The sequence below is a fragment of the Lycium barbarum genome, chromosome 7 (assembly GCF_019175385.1).
Source record: "Lycium barbarum isolate Lr01 chromosome 7, ASM1917538v2, whole genome shotgun sequence".
Classification (NCBI taxonomy): Eukaryota; Viridiplantae; Streptophyta; class Magnoliopsida; order Solanales; family Solanaceae; genus Lycium; species Lycium barbarum.
In genome coordinates this window covers 133,127,748-133,154,947 of record NC_083343.1, presented here as the reverse complement: position 1 = coordinate 133,154,947, position 27,200 = coordinate 133,127,748, and the positions used below count along the sequence as shown (strand labels likewise).

At 36.1% G+C, this 27,200-nt stretch overlaps 1 protein-coding gene across 3 annotated transcripts; it reads left to right on the top strand.

Annotated features, from left to right (window-relative positions):
• The first annotated feature begins 1,511 nt into the window (after nucleotides 1-1,511).
• Nucleotides 1,512-24,451, top strand: LOC132604575 (protein CHROMATIN REMODELING 5). 3 transcript variants are annotated; one of them, XM_060318135.1, is made up of 31 exons: nucleotides 1,520-1,626; nucleotides 5,287-6,029; nucleotides 6,405-6,460; nucleotides 11,104-11,544; nucleotides 11,916-12,140; nucleotides 12,282-12,365; nucleotides 12,918-12,977; nucleotides 13,059-13,162; nucleotides 13,328-13,379; nucleotides 14,727-14,790; nucleotides 14,998-15,091; nucleotides 15,219-15,306; nucleotides 15,391-15,525; nucleotides 16,810-17,001; nucleotides 17,122-17,189; nucleotides 17,874-17,967; nucleotides 18,089-18,213; nucleotides 18,308-18,371; nucleotides 18,932-19,144; nucleotides 19,342-19,584; nucleotides 19,723-19,833; nucleotides 19,995-20,081; nucleotides 20,255-20,437; nucleotides 20,720-20,800; nucleotides 20,891-21,121; nucleotides 21,343-21,498; nucleotides 21,580-21,757; nucleotides 21,864-22,045; nucleotides 22,794-23,147; nucleotides 23,253-23,346; nucleotides 23,574-24,451. In XM_060318135.1, the coding sequence occupies exons 2-31, from the start codon at nucleotides 5,390-5,392 to the stop codon at nucleotides 23,993-23,995; spliced, it is 5,121 nt and encodes a 1,706-aa protein (XP_060174118.1). In that variant the 5' UTR covers nucleotides 1,520-1,626; nucleotides 5,287-5,389; the 3' UTR covers nucleotides 23,996-24,451. The 3 variants fall into 3 exon arrangements, with proteins under 3 accessions (XP_060174119.1, XP_060174118.1, XP_060174116.1); XM_060318133.1 differs by having other exon boundaries at nucleotides 1,520-1,805; XM_060318136.1 differs by lacking the exons at nucleotides 21,864-22,045; nucleotides 22,794-23,147; nucleotides 23,253-23,346; nucleotides 23,574-24,451 and having other exon boundaries at nucleotides 1,512-1,805; nucleotides 21,343-21,478; nucleotides 21,580-21,756.
• The last annotated feature ends 2,749 nt before the right edge of the window (nucleotides 24,452-27,200 follow it).

Below are 27,200 nucleotides of genomic sequence, written 5' to 3'. Positions count from 1 at the left end.
GACACACAAAAAAAGGAAATAAAGGCAAAGTATTGTACTACATGGTTCAATGTTTGTACCTTCAAATGGCAATTGGCAAGTGGCAAGTGGCCCATCCTTCTACTTGCTAATTGTTTTATAGACGTAGTTGTATTGTCTTTAGAAAATACAATAAGTTAACTTTAATAATATTTGTCTCTAATTCAATAGTTTTAATGGTTAAAAGGTATAGAAACGATACGATCTATCTAATTACTAGTGCGTGACATCGGGCAACAATGAAAAATAATACGATCTATCAAAATATTGTATTTGTCAATACAATACAATACATTATGAAATGATTTGTAACAATCATCTAAATAAGTTGTTGTGACATTTTGTATATTATCCTATCGGACCTTTGTCATTGTCTGATAAGTATATAAAAGAATTTTATCAATGTGATAAAAAGGAAAAGTTTATGCAATTCATCAAATACCCTATGAGATTTATATTGATAAGCAATTCTCTTTTCACACGTGATAGGCGGGAAGTAATATCTTTTCGGTCAAATTATCGAGATGTGAGTGAATACAATCATTACAGGAAAAAACATTGCACTATATGCTTAAACGATTGTACCTAACATGGGTAGGTAACAATCCTCCCTCGCACGTGAGAGATGAGAGTTAATATTTTCTCAGTTAAATAGTCGAGATCTGAGCAATCTAGTTCGAACACATCTGTTATAGTAAAGAGATATTGCACTATATGCTTAAATGATTGTACCTTATACTAGTAGGTTAACAATTCTGTCCCACACGTGAGAGACAAGATTAGTTAATATCTTTTCAATCAAATAGTCGAGATGTGCATAATATTTTCGAACACAACCGTTTTACGAAAATGTATTGCACTATATGCTCAAATGCTTGTACCTTATATGAGTAGGTAAATAATTCTTTTTCACGCGTGCGAGACGAGACTTAATATGTTTTCCGCCAAATAATCAAGATGCGAGTAATCTAGTCCGAACACATCTGTTATAAGGAAATGTATTACACTATATGCTTAAATGCTTGTACCTTGTATGGGTAGGTGATGATTCTATCACACACGTGAGAGACGAGAGTTAAGGACCCATCTGGCTATGAGAATTTTTCACCTTTTTTTTTTCTTACTTTATTTGAAAATCAGCGTTTGTTCATGAAAATTTCAAATACAACCGGAATTCAAAAAGCACATAAAACCCTGTTTTCATTTACGATACATTAACAAAAACACACAATTCCATCTTCGACTTCAACTTTCAAATTCCAAAGAAAGTTAAAAAAAAAAAAATTGGTTTTCATGGCCAAAAGCCTACTTAATATGTTCTCAGTCAAATAGTCGAGTCGCCAGTAATCTAAACTCAACATATCTATTATTGGAAAAGGTATTGCACTATATGCTTAAATGCTTGTACCTTAATTTATAATTAAATACACACTATATAAACGGCTATATATATAATATACTACAGATAACAAAGATAAAAGGAAAAAAGAAATATTTTTTTTACTCTCATATTTTTCCACATTGCCTTTTTTTCTTCTCATCTGTTTCTCTCTCTACAATACCCACATCTCTCTCTTTCTCTCTCTAAAAAAAAAAAAAACCACACCGGTAAATCCCGATTCATCTTCATCATCCCGATTTTAATCAATTTTTAAATCCTTTAAATTACTCTCTAATTATCAATTAATCGCTTTTTTTAAATTTCATTAACAAAACATTAACTTATACGTTGTCGTATTTAACCTTCAAACTGTAGGTTAATCGGTAACCGATAAAGTAAGTTTCCGGTAAGTGTTTTCCGATTACTTCATAACGACGTCGTTTTATATAAATTGTGTGTGTTTATTTTTTAATTGTTTTTATATTTTGACATTAATTTGTGTTATTAGTATTTGTTTTTTTTTTTTGTGTAGTGTTTGTTTTGTGTTGATAGATTGGTGTGGAATTAGGGTTTTGAGGTTTTAGATTTAGTTTTTAGGGTTAGGAAAATGAAATTAGTGTTTTTTTTTGTATTGATTTTGTTTTGTATTAAGTGAGTAGTAACCGATCCATTGTTTTTAGTATAAGATACTGTGTTTTGTGTTTTTTATTGAGTTTTATGGTTTTTTGGATCATATTTGTGTTGATTTTAAGCAATTAGGCTTTAAATATTGTTGAAATAGTTTATGCTGTTATTGAAATGAAGTTTAGTTTGTTCTTAGTGTGTTTTGTTAGCTATTTTACTTAGTAGGCGTTTGGCCATAGAAACCAAAAAAAAAAAAAAAAGAAATCACTTTTTTTGGAATTTTGGAGTTGGAGTTGGAGTTGTGTTTGGCAGTAGTTTTTGAAATTGCATTTTTTGTTGAAATGCAGTTGTTTTGGCTGTGAAAAAAGTGAAAACAAGTTTTTCTTGTTTTTCAAATTCCGGAATACAACTTCAAGTTGTATTTGGAATTTTCATGGCCAAACGCTGATTCCGGAAAAAAGTGAAAAATTCTTATGGCCAAACGGGCCCTTAATTTTTGTTGAGAAATGTTGTGTTTATTGATTAGTTTTTGAATTTTTTGGAGGGAAGAAAAATGGTATTAATTACATTTAAAAGGAATTACCCTTTTTTGGGAAAATAAGAGCAATTGAAATTCTAATGTGAAGAAACATGTATAGCTTTTTATAGGAATTATTCAAATGATACTGATTTTAAGCAATTGGGTATCTGAATTTGAATTCGGAGAACATGGTTCAATGGTAGTAATTGTTGCATTCATACAGAGCAATTTCAAATATTATTGAAATAGTTTGTGTTGTTATTGAAATGAAGTTTAGTTTGTTTTGTTAGCAATTTTACTTCATTTTTGTTGAGAAATGCTCTGTTTATTGATTAGTTTTTGAATTTTCCTTTTGCTTTGGAGGTTTTTGGAGGGAAATCCATTTCAAAGCAATTACCTTTGTGGGAAAATAAAGAGCAAATGAAATTAGCAATTACTCCCTCCGTCCCAAAAAGATTGTTTCACTTTCCTTATTAGGTTGTCCTAAAAAGATTGGCATATTTCTATATTTAGAAACAATTTAACTTTATGAGATGATTTACAACCACACAAATATCTAAGGCTTGTTTTGGACCACACATTTCAAAAGTCTTCCTTTATTTCTTAAACTTTGTGTCAAGTCAAACTAAGACAATCTTTTTGGGACAGAGGAAGTACCTTTTGGGGAAAATAAAGAGCAAATGAAATTTTACTTCACCTTTTTCCGAACGACATCGTATGTATTGTGTTTTATTGGGTCGCTTTATACTGAGTTTTATGTTCTTGAAATTAATTGGTGGTATGAGTATCTGTTTTTGTGGAGTATTGTTTTGTGTTGATGGATTGGTGTGAAATTAGGGCTTTGAGGTCATAGATTTAGTTTTTTTTGGGGTTGTTTTAGGGTTAGGGGAATGGAATTAGTGAAGTTTTTGTATTGATTTTGTTTGGTCTTCAGTGAGTAGTAACCGATGCATTGTTTACAGGTGGATACTGTGTTTTGTGTTTTTTATTGAGTTTTATGGTTTTTTGGATCATATTTTTGCTGATTCTAAGTTAATTGGGTATCTGAATTTGAAATTTCAGATACAAAGAGCAATTTCAAATGTTATCGAAATTGTTTGTGCTTTTATTGAAATGAAGTTTAGTTTGTTTTTAGTGTGTTTTGTTAGCTATTTTACTTCATTTTTGTTGAGAAATGCTCTGTTTATTGAGGTTTTTGAATTTTCCTTTTGCTTTAGAGGTTTTTGGAGGGAAATACATTTCAAAGAAATTACCTTTTTGGGAGGGGGAAAAAAAAAAGAGCAACTGAAATTTTTCTGTTCGGTCACCGACAAAGTAAGTTTCCAGTGAGCTTTTCCGATTACTTCACAACGACGTCGTTTATAAATTGTGCTTTTATTATTGTTTTATTACTGAATTTTGTGTGTTCTGTGAAAATAATTTGTGGTATGAGTTTTTTTTTTTTTTTTTTTTTGTAGTATTTGTTTTTGTATTGATTTTGTTTGGTATTCAGTGAGTAGTAACTGATCCATTGTTTTTAGTGTGAGATACTGTGTGTTGTGTTTTTTATTGAGTTTTATGGTTTTTTGCATCATATTTTTGCTAATTATAAGCAATTGGGAGATGAATTTGAATTAATACAGAGCAATTTCAAATATTATTGAAATAGTTTGTGTTGTTATTGAAATGAAGTTTAGTTTGTTTTTAGTGTTTTTTTAGCTATTTTACTTAATTTTTGTTGAGAAATGCTTTGCTTATTGATTAGTTTTGAATTTTCCTTTTGCTTTAGAGGTTTTTGGAGGGAATACATTTCAAAGAAATTACCTTTTTGGGAAAAATTCAATTAACAAACCTTTCACTAGACGTATTACCTTCAACCTTTTTTTACTGTCGCTGGCGAGTTAATTGTTCGCCGATAAATTAAGTGTCCGGTGAGCGTTTCTGATTACTTAACAATGTCGTTTTAATTGTGTTTTTTATTGCTTTAATACTGAGTGTTGTGTTTTGAAATTAATTTGCAGTATTTGTTTTTTGTGTAGTATTTTTTTTGGTTGATGGATTGGTGTGGAATTAGGGTTTCGAGGTTTTAGATTTAGTTTTTAGGGTTAGGAAAATGGAATTAGTGATGTTTTTGTATTGATTTTGTTTGGTATATCGATCCATTGTTATTAGTGTAAGACACTGTGTGGTGTGTTTTTATTGATTTTTATGATTTTTTGGATCATGTTAAGCAATGTGGAGATAAATTTGAAATTTCAGAACAGAGAAATTTTAAATATTATTAACTTTAGTTTGGTTTAGTGCGTTTTGTTAGCAATTTTACTTCATTTTTGTCGAGAAATGCTCTGAGTATTGATCATTTTCTGAATATTCCTTCTGCTTCAGAGGTTTTTGGAGGGAAGAGAACTGGCATTAATACATTTCAAAGAAATTACCTTTTTGTGAAAATAAGAGCAACTGAAATTTTAATGTGAAGAGAAACGGTATGGCTTTTTATATGAATTATTCGAATGAAACAGTTACATTGGATATCTGATCATATGTTTGCTGATTTTAAGCAATTGGGTATCTGAATTTAAATTCACTGAACATGGTTCAATGGGTGTGATTGTTGCATTACACAGAGCAATTTCAGATATTATTAAAATTGTTTGTGCTATTATTGAAATGAACTTTAGTTGTTTTAGTACATTCTGTTAGCGATTTTACTTCATTTGTTGAGAAATGCTGTGCTTATTGATTATTTCTTTTCCTTCTGCTTCAGAGTTTTTTTTTTGGAGGGAAGAGAACTGGCATTAATACATTTCAAAGCAATTACCTTTTTGGGAAAATAAGGAGCCACTGAAGTTTTAATGTGAAGAAACGGTATGGCTTTTTATAGGAACTATTCGAATGAAACGGTTACATTGGATGACAAAAGCCAGGGGGAACAGAGAATGCAGGGAATACATCAGGATGTAGGAAATGAGGAATTGGAAGGTAGTTTGAGTGATAATGATGATAATGGTCAGCTACAAGATGAAGTTGGTGTAGAAGTGGAAACAGCAGCGGAGGATCAGGTGCCGCCTGGAAGAAGAGTTAATTTGGCTGGGAAATGGGGTTCTGAGTTTTGGAAGGATTGTCAACCGATGGGCCCCTCAGGTAGGTCTGGCTCTGGAGAGGAGTCGAAGAGTGGATCAGAGTATAAGAATGAGGAAGAATTTGATGAGGTATCTGATGGTAGGGAAGATCAGTTAGAGTCGGAAGATGAAGGAAGGCGGAAGGAAATGGGGAAGAGTCGAAATGTCCCCGTGGATGAGATGTTATCTGATGAATATTATGAACAAGACGGTGATGATCAGAGTGACTCGTTACATTACAGAGCTGCTAACCCTTCAAGCAGGTATAGTTCAAAGCCGCAGTCAAGGCCTGTTGTTGCTAGCAAGTATGCAGGTAGGAAGTCAAAAGCTTCGAAAGATCAGTATGATGACGATTATGCTGATTATGAGGATGATGACAGCGAAGATGGTAAATTCTATTTTTTTAAAACATTGAATTTTCTAGATATAATGTAATGGACATCGTGATTTTCAATTCTTTCCTCTTTATGTGTTGGGACTCGCGGAGCACACATGCTTGTGGAAAATTGACATTTTGTTAGAAGTTACTGTAATGAATTGTTAATGTGTATGTGGAAAAAAGTGAAAAATTAGAGGACTGGGGGAATATAAAGTAGGGGAGTAGATTAAAACTAAATAACCACCCATTTAATAGATTACTCCATCAACCTCTTCTCTTTTCTTGCTAATGGTCAAGAAGAAGTTGTTAGAATAAATTTGTGATGGGATTCATAGTTGTCTTTCACTGTAACCTTTTTATTAAGTCTTTTCTTGCTTCTTGCAGAAGACGATCCCGATGATCCTGATTATGGTAGCACAGGTCGTGGAAAGGGCATTAAGGTGTGCTCTTATGCATAGTGTTGATCATATTGTATTCGGCTTGTTTGGCCTTGTTACTGGTACTTCATGCTATGCGATTAATGTTGTGCTTTTTCTATAGTATTTGCCCGCCTAGCATTTGACATACCTTTTAGCATGTCCACCTTTAGATTATTTGCAGTAGGAAGTTTTGGTCTCTATCATTCATGTCGCAACCTATTCCAAAATATAATACTTGAAAATCCCTGCAGATTGTCATAATAATGTATTTGATATACTGGGATGAAATTTAATGATAATTGACAATGAGTAATATGTGGTTTAAATATGGATTTTGTACTCTTTATGTTGCATGAAAATGGAGATTGAGGTACTAAAGATTCGAGATGGTTTTAGATGAAAATTAAGTTACATGGTATAAAGATTCGAGATGGTTTTAGATGAAAATTAAGTTACATGGTAGGCAGCAAAATTTGTACTAACAAGGTCCTTGTCAGTTGCCATGACAACTAGATTATTGCAGCGATAGTATTGCACATACACAAATATGTTAGGATTAAATCGCATCATGCCGAATGATTAATTAGGAGAGTTAAAGAAAAGCATTTTAATTCAGCACACCTGACTCTGATGGTTGTTTTCCATGCTGTAATTCCCTAGGTTTTGTCTTTTCATACGAAAATTTGCGAAAGTTAAGGTTTATCCTTCTGTTTAATCCGATGTTTATAAACATTAGAGCCCTCTGTGAAGGTGTTAACTTGAGATTTGGACTCAATAAAAAGAAAATACAACAATAGTAATTTATTAATGTCACCTAAAGGTGCTATGATAAGCTGGTTCTTATGACAGGGCGAGCTCGTATGTTATCGCAGGTCTTTTTGACTCAAAAAGAGCAGAAAATACTATCTCATGTTTTATCTTGTACTTTTTCCGATAATCATTTATGCTTGTATGACCTTAACTGTACTTGAGAAAAATAAGATCAGAATCGTTAGCTGCCTTAATGTTAAATTTAGTAAGTTATCAACTTTTTTAGGCCAAATACATATTAACCCCTTAGAGTTTGCATGAACTGTCAATTAAGTACCTTATCTAGCCTTGTGACCAGTTAGACCCTCTGTTCTGCTATAGTGTATTTTGTGAATACCTGTGACTGCCATGGCATGTGTGTGTTTTTACTTAATATAAGAGTGCGTGAGTCATTTGTTAAAGCCCCAAACACTTCTCTTTTCTCTCTCGCTTCCATGTCTGACAACTTCCTTCCTTCATGATCTCTGCACCATTTTACATATACGACAACACTCAACAGACTCACAATTCACAAACACCATCAAACTCCATCCACTGCCACCTTGTTTGCTCTTTAGTTATGTACTAGAGCTGACATTCTTGTGCTCAATCTTTTGTAACTACTTTGCATCTTCTGATGCCTTGAATAAAATCAATTACTTCATCAAAAAAAAAAAAAAATGCTGGAAACAAGAAATATTCTGGCCTGCTATTTCTCACTGGAAAATATGGATATTCTGGCGAATCATTTCCGGTGATTTTTCATCAATGGAATCCACATGCCATCTTTTCTTCCAGACGTAATACATAATTCACATAAACATAGGAAAAAAGAAGCTCCATTACCTGACCCATCAATCACCATAGAAGAGACTACGGACCTAACAAATCATGAAGGAGCACGTAAAAGGTCATTGGGTTAAGAACTTTATGGTCAAAGAAGGAAGCTGGAAACAGTGATAGAACAGAGAAGCCACATGTAATTATATTCGCAATGGAAAAATGCCTGCAGAAAGCAGAAGTTCTAAAGATGCAGGGAGGTTTTTTTCCAATTGGGAAGAGAAGAAGAGGGGGGAGGGGAAAGTTTTTTTCCCTATTTAGAAGGAGAAGATGAGGGGAGAGGTTTTTTCTTTTTTCTTTTTAAATTACAAACTAAGTTAAAATTATTCTTTAAACAAGGAATATATGTGTCATTTGCTGATTTGTCTATTTGACACGTAATTTGTGACTGCATCTCATGCATAGGTCTGTCACATCCTATGTCCCGTGACGCACATGTGTCAAGTAGAAGTGCCTACTTGGTCATTGGCAAATTTAAGGTGTCGAACTGGCAAGTCATGTCATCTGTAATGGGCTATTTATGTATTTGGCTTTTTTTGAATAACCAGTTGTGTCTGAGTCTATCTAGCACACCTCGACTACTCCACCGGGTACCTGCTGCCTCTCACCACCACAAGTACCGGTGACCCGCCCACCAAGGTTGTTAGGCAGATTGAAACAAAACCTAACATTCTTCCCATAGTTTCATCCCCTTCATTGACTATTGGGCCACACCCTTGGATGCTAAATTTTCTAGTTATTATTACTTTCATCCACTTGATCATTGAATCCTGCATATTTATATTTGGTGTAAGTTTGTTAGTATCATTTGAGAAGTCAAGATAGCGAGTTGATTGTGGTATTTTAGGTAAATTTGGATTGATTAAAAATCCTGGTATCTGGTTCTTGTTCTTGGAAAAGTTGCGGAAATGGTAAGCAGGACTTTCTTCCCATTCTTTGCAGAGTAGGAGTTATATGTACCAATATTGTCACTTATGTTGGCTGTATTAAAACCACCAATAATATTTTTGAAGAATCTTGATGTGGGTTCTTTCTGCGGTCCTTTGTGTATCTTTTCTTGCTTATTTGATTTTAAATTTATGTATTCCATGCCTCGTTTGTGTTCCAAATCATTACCCCTAGCTTGTTGGAGTGGGTCAGAGTCCCACATTGGTTGGGAAATGGACTGGTGGTGGTCTGCTTATATGGACTTGGAGAATTCTCCTCTCATGAGCTAGCTCTTGGGGTTGAGTTAGGCTGAACTTCCATATCTTTACATGTCATAAGAGCCAGGTCCATCCCTGTTTTGGCTCTCGGTCCACGTTCTAGTTGGGCCTGGGCATGAAGCGAGCTGTTAGAGTAGGTCAGAGTCCCACATTGGTTGGGGAATGGACTGGTGGGCTGCTTATATGGGTTTGGGCAATCTTTTTCTCATGAGCTAGCTTTTGGGGTTGAGCTCGGTCCAATTGTCATATCTTTACAAGCCCAACGGGTTCCTATATTTTGTTCTTAAAGTACTATAAAGTCAACTCTAGAAAGAGCAATTGAAGAACATAACGTTTGCATCAGGTTGGACTCCCATGCTCGTCTTACATCAGCTTGGGGTTAACTAGGTTCTTTGATTTCAGAACCAACTTTTTGCCCATCTAGGGAACCACTAGCAACTAATTAATCATGCTGTATCATGATCTATGAAGACCCTACCTGTGTTCAATTTGTAGGTAATAAGGTTCATGCACTGATTAGACCTATGCTACACACTCAATTTTTCTTTTGGAAGGGGGTGAAGTTGAATTATGAAGAAAAAATAAAACAGAAAGGAGAAAGTAGATATATGTTGTTCCGCCATGTAACTTAAATTGTCCCGTTCTTCAAATCTGAAGTTTGTTGAACAATGGATGGCTGGGCTAGCTCCTTTACGCTCTACAGAGTGTGTGATCAGTAAAAGACTAAATACTATTTTTTAAATTATATCTTGGATGACATTTTGAGGGAAGTCTTTAGCATTTGGTCTCCGTAGGTTCTCAAGTTGGATAAATGTTTAATAATCCTTGGATTGTAATAATAGTTTTTTGGTTGGTAACCAAAAAAAAAAGTAGTATTTGAAAATCTTGCTAACCACTTGAATAAAATCCATACTTGTTAAAACGAATTACATTCCATTCTTCAAATCTGAAGTTTGTTGAAACAATGGATGGCTGGACTAGCTCCTTTAGTCCTACAGTGTCTGTGATCAGTAAAAGACTAAATACCATTTTTTAAATTATATCTTGGATGATATTTTGAGGGAAGTCTTTAGCATTTGGTCTCCGTAGGTTCTCAAGTTGGATAAATGTTTAATAATCCTTGGATTGTAATAATACCAACCAAAAAACAAAAAAAAGTATTTGAAAATCTTGCTAACCACTTCAATAAAATCCATACTTGTTAAAACGAATTACCTAGTAACCACTTCCATTTAAGTAAACTCTTGACCAAGATTTTTTTTTTTTGGACAATGGTAACATTTCTATATATTAACAGGTATACTATACCAAACTGTATAGTCCCCAAGTAGACAATTACAAAAGTCGGATCATTCTAGCTATGTTTCTTTTACAAATTGTCTAGAACATCAAAAATATCTTGTGTTTCTCCTAAACATTCCTGTTTAACTCTTGGCCAAGATATTGAAAAGCTTTTAGTTTTTTTTTTTTTTTTTTTTTTTTTTTTTTTTTTTGTGGTTAGTGTTAATTATATTAAACAAAGGTACCTTAAGGATGTGCTAGAAATTGCAACAATCTCGGTTCTTTATATGCTGTGGAATGAACTGTATATTGGGATTGTTGTTCTCTAAGCAACTTATTAAATAATATTATATTGTTCTGTAAGCTTAGCTGGTAAATCGTTCTCCTTTTCATTTGTTCAGTTTCTTGTCATTGCAGTAAGTTTAGAGTCAAGTGACGTGGTGATTTTGTTCCCTTTTTCCTTTTTTTTTTGGGTAATTTTTCTGTGAAACAATTCTAAATATAATTGTATTCCTCAAGTGACCTGATCATTTGCTTTTACTGTCGCAGGACAAGGATGACGACTGGGAAGGTGGAGAGTCTGACGAGGTCAACAGTGATGATGATGAGATGGGCATCTCCGATGAAGATGAAGAATATTACAGAAAACCTCAAGGCAAGCAAAAGAATAGGGCCACGCATAGTGTAAAATCTACCAGAGAAGTTAGGTCTCTTGCTACATCTGCTCGACGGAAAAGGGGTAGAACATATGAAGAGGAAGAATCATCAGAACATGATTCTGAAAATGAAAGCGATGAGGATTTTGGAAATAAACCTAGGAGAGTTGCAAATCTCCGCCTGAAAAATGGTGGTAGATCTACTGCTGCTAGTGTATCTGGCAGGAATACTGAAGTCCGAACTTCGAGTCGTCGGTCTGCTCGGAAAGTTTCATACGCGGAGAGTGAAGAAAGTGAAGAAGTTGATGAGAGCAAGCAAAAGAAGAGCCAAAAGGTGCTACATGTGTTCCACGCATATTACGTTTTTCTGCAATATCTGTTGTTTGAACTTCTGGTGGATGTATTTTATAGCTTGAATCTTAATTTCTTTACCTTCTTCCCGTTATTTCATGTGCCATCCATGTCGATGACCGTTTTCACTGGACAATGCATGTGCCGTTTTCCCTTCATACAAACTGCATGTGCCTGGTGAAATTGCTTCTTTACCTTTCATCAAAAACAAATTTTCCTGGAGAAAGTGCTTGTGCTTTGTGAATCTGGCTTTAAATATGTTTGCTTATTATGTCACATCAGTGACTTTTTTCATGTCCTTGTTATCTTTTCTAGTCCTGATCGGTAGTGTTTAATAATTATTTCTTGCAACAGGAAGAAATTGAAGAGGAAGATGGTGACTCAATTGAGAAAGTTCTGTGGCATCAGCCAAAGGGCATGGCTGAAGAAGCTAGAATGAATAACAAATCAGCTGATCCGATGTTGTTGAGTCATTTGTATGACTCTGAACCAGATTGGAATGAGATGGAGTTCTTAATAAAATGGAAAGGCCAGTCTCATTTGCATTGTCAATGGAAGTCAATTGTTGAGCTACAAAATGTAAGCCTTTTCAGATCTGCATTGAAGTAACAAATTCATGTTGTTGCAAGTTCGTATGTTTGGCTACATATTCTGTTTTGATAGCATCATATTGAAGTGATGAAATTCAGTTTTATCTTGATTTTTTCCATGCTCGTGCAGCTTAGTGGGTTTAAGAAGGTCTTGAATTATACCAAAAGGGTCATGGAGGATGTGAAGTATCGGAAGACTGTATCCCGCGAGGAGGTGTGTGAGAATTTTATACACTATTTCTCGAGAATCTTTTAAGATATATATACTTCATAGTTAGAAAGGACTTGACCTGCACGGGCTATTTTAGTGTCTCGCGTGTGCTTAGTGTAAATATTTTTAAACCAAGTTTGATAGTTATAGAATGGAGTTATATTCAGATTTGATTTGTGAATGACTTTTGCATGGTTCTTGGCCTTTTAGCTAATATGAAATGAGAAGCTGACTTTGTCAGAACATTTGAAATTTCTGATAAATGAGAAGGAGTAGTCACTGATTTATCTGATAGGTGTTTCTTCTAACCCCCCTCCAAAACCCAAACACACACACACACAGAGGTTTGGTTTGCGTTAAAGAGATTTAAGTGGATATGAAAATATCTGATTCTCATGGAAATGATAAAATTCATACATGAAACATTGTGGGGTTTTTTTTTTTTTTTTGTGTGTGTGTTTGGGGGGGGGGGGGGGGGGGGGCAGCTACAGGATTTTTTTTTACAAATTATTTACAGCATCCTCTCTTATGGCCCCTTTTTCTGTTGTCCATTAGATCGAGGTAAATGATGTGAGCAAAGAAATGGACTTGGATATCATCAAACAGAACAGTCAGGTTTGTTGTTTTTAGACCTCTGTCACCTCAATGCACAGTTCACACAGCTCTTAATGCTCGTTTTGGTCGATGCATCCTTAGGTTGAGAGAGTTATTGCAGACAGAATCAGCAAAGATGGTTATGGTAACGTGGTACCAGAGTATTTAGTTAAATGGAAAGGGCTATCTTATGCTGAAGCAACTTGGTATGCAGATTGTTGTCATTCTATTTGTTCTTTTTACCCTGCATGTCGATTTGTTTAAAGGCAATGTTTTTTGTGGTCTGTTTTATCTGCAGAACAAATTTTGTTGTAGTTTAGCTGTATAAAGTGTAATTAGACTTGAATGCTTAGTGGTTCATGTTATCTCAGGGAGAAGGACGTTGCTATTGCTTTTGGTCAAGATGCCATCGATGAGTACAAGGTAGCAATTTGGTAGCATACACATTATGGTTATGTCATATCACTCTTTGATCCACCTCCTATTCTGCAGCATTACCAATTAATTCCTTCATTTCCTTAAGTAATGGTGTATGTGTAGATATTATTAATAAATATGATCATATATATTGAGTTTTTAGTGTGGAACTAATGAGTGAACATATTTGGATACCTATTGTTTCTGGAGAAGTGTTTGAGAAACTTGAGCACACATTAATTGCTGCTTTATATTAACTGATGAATGAAATCAGCATGCCACCAATTTTATTGATAGAGAAGATCACATAGGATAGTTGGGTGTTCTCCTGATAACATGTACAATACTTCTATATTCTGATAAGTGACCAGTAAGATTGTCTTTGTTAGACCATCCCATATTGGTTAAGTGAATGGGCCGTTGTCTCCTTATAAAGTCTTGGGAAATTCTTACTTCATGAGCTAACCTTTGAGTTGAGTTAGACCGTCCATTTCTGTTCATGGCATCAGAGACATTCCCATTCTTCTTTTTGTGTCTCCATGCTATCTTATCCATGCTCTAGATATCCAGTCTTGGGGGCTACAGAGGGGGTATGTGTGATAAAGCATTCCACATAAGTTGAAGTTGTAGTCTCTTTGGATTGGGCCGAGGCCCATTTTCTTATCACGGTATTTGAGTCAAACCCTCCCCAGACCCCGCGTTGTGGGATTCACTGGGTATGTTGTTGTTGTTGGTATTTGAGTCAAACCCATCCCTATTTTTGGTTACCCATTGTTGGGTCCCATGTCATACTGTCCAACTGAGATGTCCAGCCATGAGTGTGCAAGGGGCAAGGGAAGTATTGACTGTGCCGCATCGATTGAGGGAATGGACCATTGTCTCCTCATGGTTTTGGGCAATTCTCACCTGATGAGCTGAGCTTTGGGGGTTGGGTTTGGAAAAAGGTCTATTTTCTTTATGTTTTAAGGTCAAGAAGGTTTGTTTACTAAACTACATTTGAATCCGAATCTTTACCTCCTGAGAACTGATATCGGGATCTTGTTAAATTAACGTGATCAAGATTGTGGTATAGGAATAGAATTTCTTTTGCATCCTAACCGGATAGTAAGGTACTTGCAACACTATTGTTCTTCCGTCACATTTTATTATAATTTACTAAAAGCTGCAGGTCATATTCATTTTCCTTTTCTAGACAAGTCAATTTAGCGGTTTCTTGTTATATTGGCCCTTTTTCATAGTCATTTATTTTCATAGTTCCTTTGTTATCTTTTTAAAAGTATTTGATCTAGTTCGTTTTTGGTCATGGTGAGATTATCTTCTTCTTCAATGTTTGTAATGTTATGCAAATTGCAGGCTCGTGAGGCTGCCATTATGTTACAAGGGAAATCAGTGGATTTCCAGCGCAAAAAGAGCAGAGGTTTCAACTTCTTATCCTTTTCCATCTAACCTCGTCCTCTTATTCTGTGATTAACATTTGCCCTATCCAATCTCAACTCGTCATTCCTTACTTCTATTTCTCTTTCTGTATTACCTCATCTGTCTTTTCTATAGTATTGTTACTTCTGTTCCTTCTTATCTGTTGAATGTTCCTGTCATTGTCAATTTAAAACTGATACATTATTAGGAAGTTTGAGGAAGCTTGAAGAGCAGCCTGAATGGTTAAAGGGTGGAAAACTTCGGGATTATCAGCTAGAAGGGTTAAATTTTATGGTTAACAGGTAATGAAGTTGGCTCCGCATTATGGTTAAATATGTAATTGCACAATGTTTCAGTTTCAAAAAAGTAATTGCACTGTGTTTTCTTCCCCAATAGTTTTGTCTTCTGATATGTCTTCTCACAGTACAGTTGGAGGAATGATACTAATGTTATATTAGCTGATGAAATGGGCCTCGGGAAAACTGTTCAGTCAGTTTCAATGCTCGGTTTTCTACAGGTGCTGGGTTCTCTATGTTTTTTTGCTCTGCAAAGTATTGTTATTTTGTCGTTGGTAAACTGGATTGTTATATTGTCCGTGCAGAATGCTCAGCAAATTCATGGACCATTTCTGGTTGTTGTCCCATTATCAACTCTCTCCAATTGGGCAAAAGAATTTAGGAAATGGCTGCCTGATATGAACGTTATTATCTATGTTGGAGCACGTGCTAGTCGTGAGGTGAGTCTGGATTATACAGTGATCACGCTGTATTTTGTTTGATTAGGTAATTATCTAGCTATTCAGTTGTTAACTTAATGACTCTAGGGAAATGATCTCTGTATTCTTTTTCCAGGAATGTGTGTGATTTTACTACTAGTGTCTGTTCATCCTTATTTTACTTGTCTGTAAATTATTATTTTACTTGATATGCTGTCTGCGCATTGCAGCCCTTTTTTGTTGGGTTTGATGTTTATGCCTACTACAGAAGGGTGTGTATTCTTTTTCGATGTAATTTACTTGTCGTACATTCTTTTTTTGAGCAAACACTGGCGTTGGCACTGGAGGAGCTTTAGGCACACAACCCCCCCCCCCCCCCCCCCCCCCACACACACACACACACACACACACACAAAAAAAAAAAAAACACACAGACACAGAGAAATTACTGGTCCAAGCCGGACCAATTTGAGAACGCTGTGCCCGTGAATATTGGTTGTTTTAGACCTGAATTAATTAAAAAATAGGTTTAATTTTCATAGCTGCTCTTGTTAATAGTTATAGTGCAACTCCAATAGTACCCGACCAATTTGATCATTATTGGTTTTGTTGCTATTAGCTAAGAATCTTAGTTGATACACATGGCTTAATGAATGTATTGTTTGGTCAGTTCTTCTCGTGTTTGCCTTGGATGCTGCTATGCTATAGTTCTGTTAAATTTAGGCCGTAAAATTTCATTCTAATTTCTACATGAACTGAAGTGAGAATTGCTAGACCATAATTCTTGCTATTATGCTCTGAAGCAAAATACCAAATTTAGTTGAAAAGGGGAAGCAAGCCGGCGAGCAAACTAAATGGCTTCAGATGTCACTTGAGGATTGCATTTCTAATAAAAGGTTTTTGAGGGAAGAGTTGGAACTGCATGTAATATAGTCATTGAGTTGCTGTCCTTGAATTGTCATCTTAGGCTGGTGATTTAGTATATTTTGCATAACCTTTACTAGCTTTGAGATTGTTCCACGTCTCTCTCCAAAAGTTATTGTCAGATATCTTGACTTTGCTCATTTGTAAATACTCTTGACTTATTTTATGAATGAAAATACGTTTACCTGATAAAGAAATGCTCTTGAATTTTTCTCATCTCTTTATATGCTGCAATGTGGGGGAATTTTCGTTCTTATATGTTCTCCTGACCGTGCTTGTTATACTCAATTACTTCTTAATTAGTTGAATAGATATAACTTTCTGTTGTTGCTCGTCCTGATCTTTTTTTCCTTGAATTTTATTTGCCTGTGATCTGGGCAGGTCTGTCAACAATACGAATTCTACAATGATAATAAAGTTGGTAGGACTATCAAATTTGATGCGCTGCTTACTACTTATGAGGTACTTTTGAAGGACAAGGCAGTGCTTTCAAAGATAAGGTGGAACTACCTTATGGTTGATGAAGCGCATAGGTTAAAGAACAGCGAGGCTTCTCTTTATACAACACTTTTGGTATGATCACTTCTCTTGCTGAATTTCTTTCATGTATGTATATGGTATGTCTCTGGCATTTCTGAGCACTCAGATATTTGCTCTCTTTTTCTTTTTTTTGTTTTACTTTGTATCTTTTAGGAGTTTAGCACGAAAAACAAGTTGCTTATCACTGGTACTCCATTGCAGAACAGCGTTGAAGAACTATGGTAGGAGCTTTCTCTTCTTTTGTTGTATTTCTATATTTGATTTTACTTTGAGGTTCTATGCTCCTATAAATTAAGACGCTCTTTATAAGCATATCTACAGCAAAACCTTTTGTTTTTGACTTCTTTTTAATATATATATATATATATTTTTTTTTTTTTTGATGACGAAGTGTCATTCTTCTCTATGTTGCTTGACGGAAGCCCAATCTTGCATTTTCTTGTTGAAAAAATCGGGGGAGGAAACTCTGGATAAGCATTTTGATGGTTTGCTTTAAAATTGAATATTAAATTGTATTCTCCTCCCTGTCAGGAGTAGCTAATCAATCTACATGGTTTTCGTTTATCCAGTAACCTCCACCAGTTTCTTTCTTTCTTTTTTTTAATTAACTTATCAAAAAAAAAAAAAATTGAACTGTACGCTCCTTCTTTTAGGAGTAACTTCTAACTAGTCTCTTTCTGTTTATTTTGGTACAGAACTGCATTCATTCATTTCTTGTATAACTTTATCACCTGTAACATGGAGTGTGTCTTATTCCTAGCCTATTCGTTTTTGCCTCTGCATCCTGGTTAAAATAGAATTGCCATTTTTTACCTCGAAAAGAAAGAAACTATCCGTCATTTTGTAAAAGCTTTTATATATGCCTTCAGTAGGTTAATATCTCTATTTGTTCATGACCTTGGCAGGGCCTTACTCCACTTTCTTGATCCTGATAAGTTCAAGAGCAAGGATGAATTTGTTCAGAATTATAAGAATCTTAGTTCGTTTAATGAACTGGAGGTATCTTTAGAAATGTTATTATTATCCTGGTTGTCTTTTTTCTGTGGATGCAATTTTGTTATAGTCTTGCGGCCATTGCATGGGCGTACAATTTTTAAGATAATATTATGTTGTATTGTAGCTTGCAAATCTTCACAAGGAATTGAGGCCTCACATTCTTAGGAGAGTCATAAAAGATGTGGAGAAGTCACTTCCTCCAAAGATTGAACGAATTCTTAGGGTTGAGATGTCACCGCTTCAGAAACAGTATTGCCCATTGACATAATTTATACTTCCCTTTAAATTGTTAGCATCTTCTAGTTTTCTTAATTTGATCATTTTCCATGTTATATGTGGGTAGGTATTACAAATGGATCTTGGAAAGGAATTTTCAAGACTTGAATAAAGGTGTTCGTGGGAATCAGGTTGTCAAAGGACCCTTGTGAATCTTCAATTCCTTAATATGGATAGTCACTTACCTTGCTGTATTTTCTAAATATCTCTTATATTTCTTTAAAGATGTTTAACTGTTTACTTCGCCTGCCATTGTTTAAAATTGATCATCCTGGTTTTACTTGCACAATGTGTAGATAAATGGAAAGCTTTTATTTTCGGGTAGTGGTTGATGTGGTGTCCAAACACCAAATCTGTTTCTTTCCTTTAGTAAGGGAGAATAAAGAATAGCATTACAATGTGTATCAAATTTAATGTTCCCAAACTAGAGATCGTGATTTTTGATTTGAATGAGCGGCAGTGTGGGGTTTCTCCATAAACATGAATTTTCATGACCAAATATGTCAGAAATAGGAAGAGAAGTTGCATGATCTTCCAGTGAGTTCTACTTATATGTTCCGATAATATTTTTTTGTGACCTATCTAACCGCATACTGAAATAATTGTCTACTGTCTACAGTACAGATTATTTTCTTGATATGCGACATAAAGAACTATTATTTTGCTAATGTTGGCCTTGTGAAATTTGTAGGTTTCACTTTTAAATATTGTGGTGGAGTTGAAAAAATGTTGCAATCACCCCTTTTTATTTGAAAGTGCCGACCATGGTTATGGTGGGGATGCAAATTATTTTGGCAGCACAAAATTGGAAAGAATTATACTTAGCAGTGGTAAGCTTGTTATACTTGACAAGCTGCTGGACAGATTGCATGAGACGAAGCACCGAGTGTTGATATTTTCTCAGGTTGGTAACTCCTTTTCCCTATGAGCTAGTCTAAAATATATAGAGAGAACATTTATGTGATTACTCTTAGGCAGAAGCATAATTTAGCCGTAGGAACTGTTATAGAAGGCATGTTTTGAGGCTCACCCTGAGTCATGATGATATTCACCTGTGTTTAACTAGTTGAGTAAGTTTTGTCAATCATCTTCTGATTGCAGATGGTTAGGATGCTGGATATACTGGCAGAATACTTGTCTATCAAAGGATTCCAATACCAGCGGCTTGATGGTAGTACTAAGTCTGAGTTACGCCAGCAGGCTATGGACCACTTTAATGCACCTGGTAGTGATGACTTCTGTTTTCTTCTCTCGACGCGAGCTGGTGGATTGGGTATAAATCTTGCAACGGCAGACACAGTTATCATATTTGATTCTGATTGGAATCCCCAAAATGACTTGCAGGTTAGGACGAACTTGTTATCTAGTGTGTTGCATAAAGGCTTACTATGAGCAAATCAAAAGATGGAAATATTTTTGTGAAAAAATTGCCTTGTCTAACATGCTTCTTTATGCTATATCATCTTTGTTTGTCCTAAACAGGCAATGAGTAGAGCTCATAGGATAGGGCAACAAGATGTTGTCAACATCTACAGATTTGTTACAAGTAAAAGTGTGGAGGAAGATATCTTGGAACGTGCTAAGAAGAAGATGGTAAGACAAGATATGGATGCTTTTGAATGTTTGAATGCCATTATTTTTTGGTGCGACATAATATGTTGTTGAGGAATCAGGCGTGACTCGTTAAGTATCTAAACTTTTCCATTTTGTATATTGGTCGCATGAAGGTTTTATGGGTCGGGTTTTCCTTGCAGGTTCTTGACCATCTGGTGATTCAGAAACTGAATGCAGAGGGTAAATTAGAGAAGAAAGAAACCAAGAAAGGAAGTCTCTTTGATAAGGTAAGGATATTAGTGGTATAGTCACAAATATCTGATAGACTTGTTGTTAAGTTTTGTTTGTTCTGATATAGATGGAACTCAAATGATACGATGAAAATAAAATTATATACTTTTAGAACGTATTTACTCTTTTAGATAGTTTTTATATTACTGTTTGCCTACTGTGATTGCAGAATGAGCTCTCTGCAATTTTGAGGTTTGGGGCTGAGGAACTATTTAAGGAAGACAAAAATGATGAAGAGAGCAAGAAGAGGCTTCTTAGTATGGATATTGATGAAATTCTTGAACGGGCTGAAAAGGTTGAAGAGAGAGGAGCTGAGGCAGAGGAAGGAAATGAGTTACTGAGTGCTTTTAAGGCAAGTCGCAATTTTCCTTCTGTCAGATATTTTTACTGTTCCCATGATTATCCTCTTTTGGTTTCTCCGACTTATGTAGCACATCTTTTTCTTTTGATTTTCCTTTTTCTACTTTTCTTACCTTTTCTTCCCGTTAAGTTTTATTTCTCTCAGATTGGAGGTCAGGCATGCTTGAGACTTCAATTGCAACCCCCCCCCCCCCCCCCCCCCCCCCCCCCCCCAAAACCACTTTTTTCCTCTTTGTTTCCTGTATAACCCGTGTTTTCCAATTTCTTTATGCAGGTTGCCAATTTCTGTGGTGCTGAAGATGATGCAACTTTTTGGAGTCGGTGGATAAAGCCAGAAGCTGTTTCTCACGCTGAAGTATATATCCGTACTTTAGTAGGGTTGTATGCATTTCTCTAATGGTTCCTACACTGATGAATATTTATTTTATTGTACTTACTTTGATAGGACGCTTTGGCTCCTCGAGCTGCTCGAAATAAAAAGAGTTATGCCGAAGCTAGCCCTCTGGTGGAAACTAATAAAAGAAAGAAGGGTGTTGATGCTCAGGAGAGGTTCCCAAAGCGTCGTAAGGGAGATTTTAGCTGCACACTTCCGGCAATTGATGGTGCGTCCGCTCAAGTGAGAGGATGGTCTTATGGGAACTTGTCAAAGAGAGATGCCACACGTTTTTCCCGTGAGGTAGGGTTAATTAATTATGTACTTTTAAGTTTATTTTGGCTCTGTTGTTAAACTTGTAAAATCTATTTGTTGGAGTGAACAGTTCCTCTGTTTCTTCAGTTGCGTGATTTTCTTTTCTTTCTGTCCGTATGTGTTTTCTTCGTGGTAACACAGCCTTTGATCAAATTATTTGGTTGTGTAGATATCAAAATCATTAATCTGTTATTTCCCACTAATTTTAGGTCAAGAAGTTTGGGAATGATAGCCAAATTGACAAAATTTCATTAGAGGTTGGTGGGGCAGTTCAAGCGGCGCCAACTGAAGCTCAAGTTGAGCTTTTTGACTCATTAATTGATGGTTGTAGAGAAGCAGTTAAAGGTGAAGTTGCTGACCCAAAGGTCTGTATATTGGTTCATAATGTACTTTTGAGGATTGGGCGACGACGCAGTTGAGCTGACATTTTGTGTTTTCACCTTCAGGGGCCACTCTTAGATTTTTTTGGTGTTCCTGTGAAGGCTGATGAACTACTGGGCCGTGTTGAGGAGCTTCAACTCTTAGCAAAGCGTATTTCTCGGTATGAGGATCCCGTCTCACAGTTCCGTGCTTTGGCTAATCTAAAACCTGCAACTTGGTCTAAAGGTTGTGGCTGGAACCAGAGTAAGTTGAAACCCTTTTTATTGTTCAACTCTTGTTCTTTCCGTTTGCGTTCCCTTTTCTATCTTGGAAAATTATCTGTGGTTGCTGTAACTCCTTTATTTGGTAGAGGATGACGCCAGGCTGCTTCTCGGAATTCATTATCACGGATTTGGCAATTGGGAAAATATACGGTTAGATGAAAGACTTGGCCTCATGAAGAAGATTGCTCCTGTGGAACTGCAACATCATGAGACTTTCTTGCCACGGGCTCCGCAGTTGAAGGAGAGAGCTTCTCAACTTCTGCAAATGGTATAGAAAACTCACTCCCGAGTCTATATTCAAGAAAATTGCTTGTTAGTTCCATCTCTTCATTATTATGTCATGATTCTCCTTTCTCCTTTTTGGTATGCATGCACTGATCTGCATTCAATTGCTGTTGAGAGCATTGTGTAGTTCGCTACTGAGACAAATAAATACCAAGCTGTTGTTTGCGCCAGAGTTTAAGACCTTTCCACACAACACTTTTCGCTCTTACCACTTAGACCAAAGCCCTCGATTCACCTCCTCTAGTTGTACTAAACAGCACAAAGGCGAAGGATGAATTCTTCCCGTGGGCACAAAAAGATTGACCTGCTCCCTTTGCGCTTCCCTTTCTCTTGCCTCAAGAAGGAAAACAGTGATGTCGTATCAGTATGTTCTGGTCTCATTGTGTGGGGAGTGATTGACATAAATAGTGAACTCCTCCATCTGTGGTTCTCATGCTGCTGCTTTATATCAGTCATGACACAATCTCTATCTTTACAATGGTGAACTGTATCAATATCTTGGACTTGTTCAACCATGAGGTCTTTAGTTGCTTCTTTGATACCTGCTTCCCAGCAAGTGCAATGAATTCATACAGTTGCCTCTTCTTGAAAGTCCTTTGTGTTTGTGGTTGTATTTTTCTTCCAGCTGTAGGATGTGGAAGTTCACTAATCTTTTTTTGTTGTCTGTTGATTCTAAGAACTTTAGCTTTTCAGTTACTTGTATAACTTACCCATGTTAGTCTTGCCACCAGGAAGTTGCAGCTGTTGGCGGGAAGAACGCTAATTTAAAAGTGGGCCGTAAGGCTTCCAACAAGCAAAAAGAAAGCCTTCACAGCTCCACAGCACCTCTTGGAAAGGGTAAGCAAAGTAAACTAAGCTCATCCGGATTAAATGTTAAAATGGGTAGAGGCAGAGCTGCAAAAGGTCAGAAGGTTGAACCGTTGGTTAAAGAGGAAGGTGAAATGTCAGACAATGATGAAGTTTATGAGCAGTTTAAAGAGGTGAAATGGATGGAATGGTGTGAAGATGTGATGGCGGAGGAGGAAAAGACGCTTAAGCGTCTCCACAGATTGCAGACTACTAGTGATGATCTCCCAAAGGACAAGGTTAATTTACTACCTTCAGCTCTCCCTCCCTCCCTCCCTCTCTCTCTCTCTCTCTCTCTCTCTCTCTCTCTCTCTTCAATGGGTCTGATTTTTTTATCACACCAGGTGGTAGTCAAAGTACGGAACTACTTGCAGCTTCTTGGTCGCAGGATTGATCAAATAGTTCTCGAATACGAGAAGGAACCGCATAAGCAAGAAAGTAAGCCTCTTATGTTATCATTATTTGGCTGAAGCTAATAGTTTATAAATTACTGCCACTACTTGAGCCCCTCTCTACCTGACATGGAGCGTGTGGGTGCATCAGTGTTCCTTTTCTCTTAGTTATGAAACAGTAGATGAGTGTGGAAATGGTGCTATGCTTGGTCTCTTAATTTCTCTCCTACTAAACGCATTCAGTTAACTGGCTCGTTTAAAATCTTGCTACAGGGATGACAGTCCGTTTATGGAATTATGTATCAACATTTTCAAATTTGTCTGGCGAGAAGCTTCGTCAGATTTATTCTAAACTTAAACCGGACCAACCTGTAGAAGGAAGGGTAGGACCGTCACAATTTAATGGTTCTGCTTCCGGGCATCCAACAACAGGGTTTGAACCCCGAGGTTTTGATGCTGCCAAATTTGAAGCATGGAAACGAAGGAAAAGAGCTGATGCTGATGTTCATTCCCAAGTTCAGCCCCAACATCAAAGAACTTTGACTAATGGTACACGCCTTCCTGAACCGAACTTATCATCTGGGATTCTTGGCGCAGCTCCTTTAGATGGCAAACAGTCGGGTAATAGTAGGCCTTACAGAACGCATCAGTCTGGCGTGCCTCAAAGACCAGGTTTCTCGTCCAGACCCAGATAGTTCTTCTACTGGACATAAACTGCCATGGTACCTCTACAGGGAAGCCATTCAATTTTGCCTCAGTGGCTTGAGCTGCTTCGGTCTATATTCTTTACCTGGAATTGTGTTGGCCTGTCGGGATACAAATTTTTGCCTATTCCTTGGCCACACAGCTGCTACTCTGAAGCAACTGTGAACCAGAGGACTGCATCATTTACAAGCCAGAAGCAGTGAACTCGAAGGCCCTTTTGTAGATCCAGGATATTAAGATTTGGATATATTGAAATTTCTAGGGCACAAATCTCTCCCCGTTATAGATAAAGTCCCAGTCTTTTTTTATTTTGACGTATATAGTGGCTAGTGAAAGAGCATTTCCCTAGGTCATATGACAGTATTTCACAGTCTGTATGTATTATGCTCTTCGCGAAGTGTACATTATCAAATTTTGCTTATTCAATAACTCAACATTATTCTTTACACCGGTAAAATCCACTTGACTAGTTCTCTTTTATCCGTCAACTAATTGTCTGCATTTACTGGTTTCTGCTGGCACTATGCTGATGTGTTTTTACCAGGTTTAGAGTCTTTTTTATCTTATACTCCTTCCGGATCAAAAAGAGAGTCCACTTTAGACTTATTTTCTTGGGGAAAAAAAGAGTGTCCACTTATCAAATCAAGAAAGAATTGACCTTATTTTTTCAGATTTGCCCCTATTAAGTGTTATGTGATCAAATTTCAAAACCTATTTAATTAGGGTCAGTTTAGTCAAATTACCTATTTTGTGGAGGAGTTAGTATTTCTTAAGGGGTGTGCAAATAGCTAAGTGGACAATCTTTTTGATCCGGAGGGAGTATTACTATAAGGTACAACTCACAAATATATACTTGTCAGTGGAGCTCACATTCAAATTCTTTATTGTGTTGAGGTTCTTTGTTTAACTCCTGATCTTTGTTTCTGGTTAAGGTAATATTAACTTTGCTGTACTTCCCATTACTTTGCTATTGATTCTGTTTTTTAGTATGAACTCAGCAGGATTGGTTTTCTGTAGTTGTAATGCTGATGAAGTCAAAAACAACTATCATCAATGGTAATCAGGTAATTAGTGCCATCTTTGTTATCTCATATGTTCGAATTTCGATCGATGTATTTACATCTTGCAGCTTTATGAAAAGGTACGCTTTCAGTTTGTATCTAATTCTTGACAGTTGTGGCAAATGTATTTGGCTTCTTGCACTAGTTCTCATAGTGGTAATGAGTATCTACATTCCCTGAAAGATCAAATTGTGATAAAATGTTTGTCAATCGTTGGAAGTACAGTATTGGGGTTGCATATTGGTAGAATGCCAGTTGTACTTGGTATCTTTTCTTTTGTGCACATGTTTTGAATTTACACGATGTAAGATGGACGTGTTACGTGATGTAGGATTAGAAATGATCACATTTAACAGATGGTGCAAGTAGCAAGCATGGATGATGATGTGAGATTGCGTTGCTTGAGATGGTTTGGTTTTGCTCTACGTAGACCTCCGGATATGATGTGATGCATACTGATGTTATGATGAGTGAATGTTCTAAAACGAGATGTGCTGAAATAAAGAGGAAGCAAACCTAAAATTGCATGAGAAGTTGGAGCAATACTTGTAACTTTCAAAAGCAATACAAACTTAGCTAACAACGGAATATGGTTAGATTGAAAGACCCATATTGCCCATACTAACTTGTTGAGGTTAGGATTTCGGCCCTATTTGTTTGTACTTAATGGAAGTTTGGATCTAAATTATTTATATGTTTGCCCCAGGAAGTGTTTCTTTTTTCTTTCACAAGCATTTATTAGTTTTTTACTAGATTTATGTTGGATGATCATTTAAAGATTCTTGTAAATGTAACATTTATAGCGATTCTATATATTGGCACCGCCATTAGCCATTGCCACAACCCCCACCAGTCACCTCCACAACTTGCCACTACTACGAAGTACCTTTACCACCGGCCTTCACCGCACAATCACAATCATCAACTACCATCATCATATTTTGCCAAAGACATTTCATGTTTTCCCTCTCATCCATTGGGTACCTAAATGATCTTCCAAAACTTTCAATTACTCCCTCCATCCCAATTTATGTGGCACCTTTCAGATTTCGGGATTTAAACAAGTTTTTCTGTGACCTTAATTTTTTCATATATCTTTTAAATATTTTGAATGTTAATTATTGCGACTTATAATACTTATTACGTAATTTTCAAATATATAAATTTTATTCAAAATACTTGAAGATTTCAGGCCTGAATTGGGATAGAGGGAGTAGATAATAGTCTAAACACTCGAAACATGTCAACTGGGCTACAAGTCAGGCCCAATGCAGTAACTGGGCTAGGCGCCTAGGCCAATCCAGTAACGAAACCGGACCAGAACAGCCCAATTTCGTGCAGGACCAAATTTAGTTTGGAGAAATCTCATATTGGGATGGCCCATTAGACATTCTATCTCAAAAAAATCCCATGAGCAAAAAAAGAGGAAGAGAAATGAATATAATAAGTTACAGCAGAAAAATGAGAAAAAAGCCCAATGCCTGATATAATCATATTGGCAAATGAGTTTAAACTTGTGTTTATTGTTTTAGTGGACAAAAGGATCTGATACCTGCATTGGTGAGTGGTGGCACATACCCGACGAAATTGTTGAGGTATGATGTGCCCAAGCACCACAATTGTCAAAAAAAGAAACATTGATAAATTGACCCTGGTTAATTGAATTATCTTATACCAGTTTGAGTGCTGGTAAGCTATTACCCAAGGATGTCCTAAAGTTCCTCCACCCAACTGTAGTACGGAATCATCCCCAAAGATCTATGGATTCAAATTATTATATTTCCTTTCATTGAATATGATCTACTACTCTTATTTCTTACTCGACATAAGTATTGAATACTATATCAAATGATTAATGACGATCCGAATAAGTATTTTTTCTATAAAAAATAGAAGAATTGGTGTCCGGATCTTTTTGCTTCATTTTGATCAATCAATAATGTTATGGACACCTCTCACGAAGGAAGTTTCAATATTGCATTGCTACAATAGTTAAGCTTGTGGTAAGACCTTGAAGTTCAGTACTAAAAGCTTCTGCACTTAGCTATGATTAAGTTTTCTTTCTAGGCATTATTTTGAGGATGGATCAAAATTCAATTCAAGTAGTTACCATGTGAAAACTATAAAGTAACAA

What these genes read in the sequence shown, in the direction of transcription:
- LOC132604575 (XM_060318135.1), top strand. Translation starts at nt 5,390, where the DNA reads ATGGCTTTTTATAGGAACTATTCGAATGAAACGGTTACATTGGATGAC. An exon ending in CAATTGTTGAGCTACAAAAT is followed by an intron (nt 12,141 to 12,281) that starts GTAAGCCTTTTC and finishes ATGCTCGTGCAG; the next exon opens with CTTAGTGGGTTTAAGAAGGT. An exon ending in GAGTGTTGATATTTTCTCAG is followed by an intron (nt 19,145 to 19,341) that starts GTTGGTAACTCC and finishes TTCTGATTGCAG; the next exon opens with ATGGTTAGGATGCTGGATAT.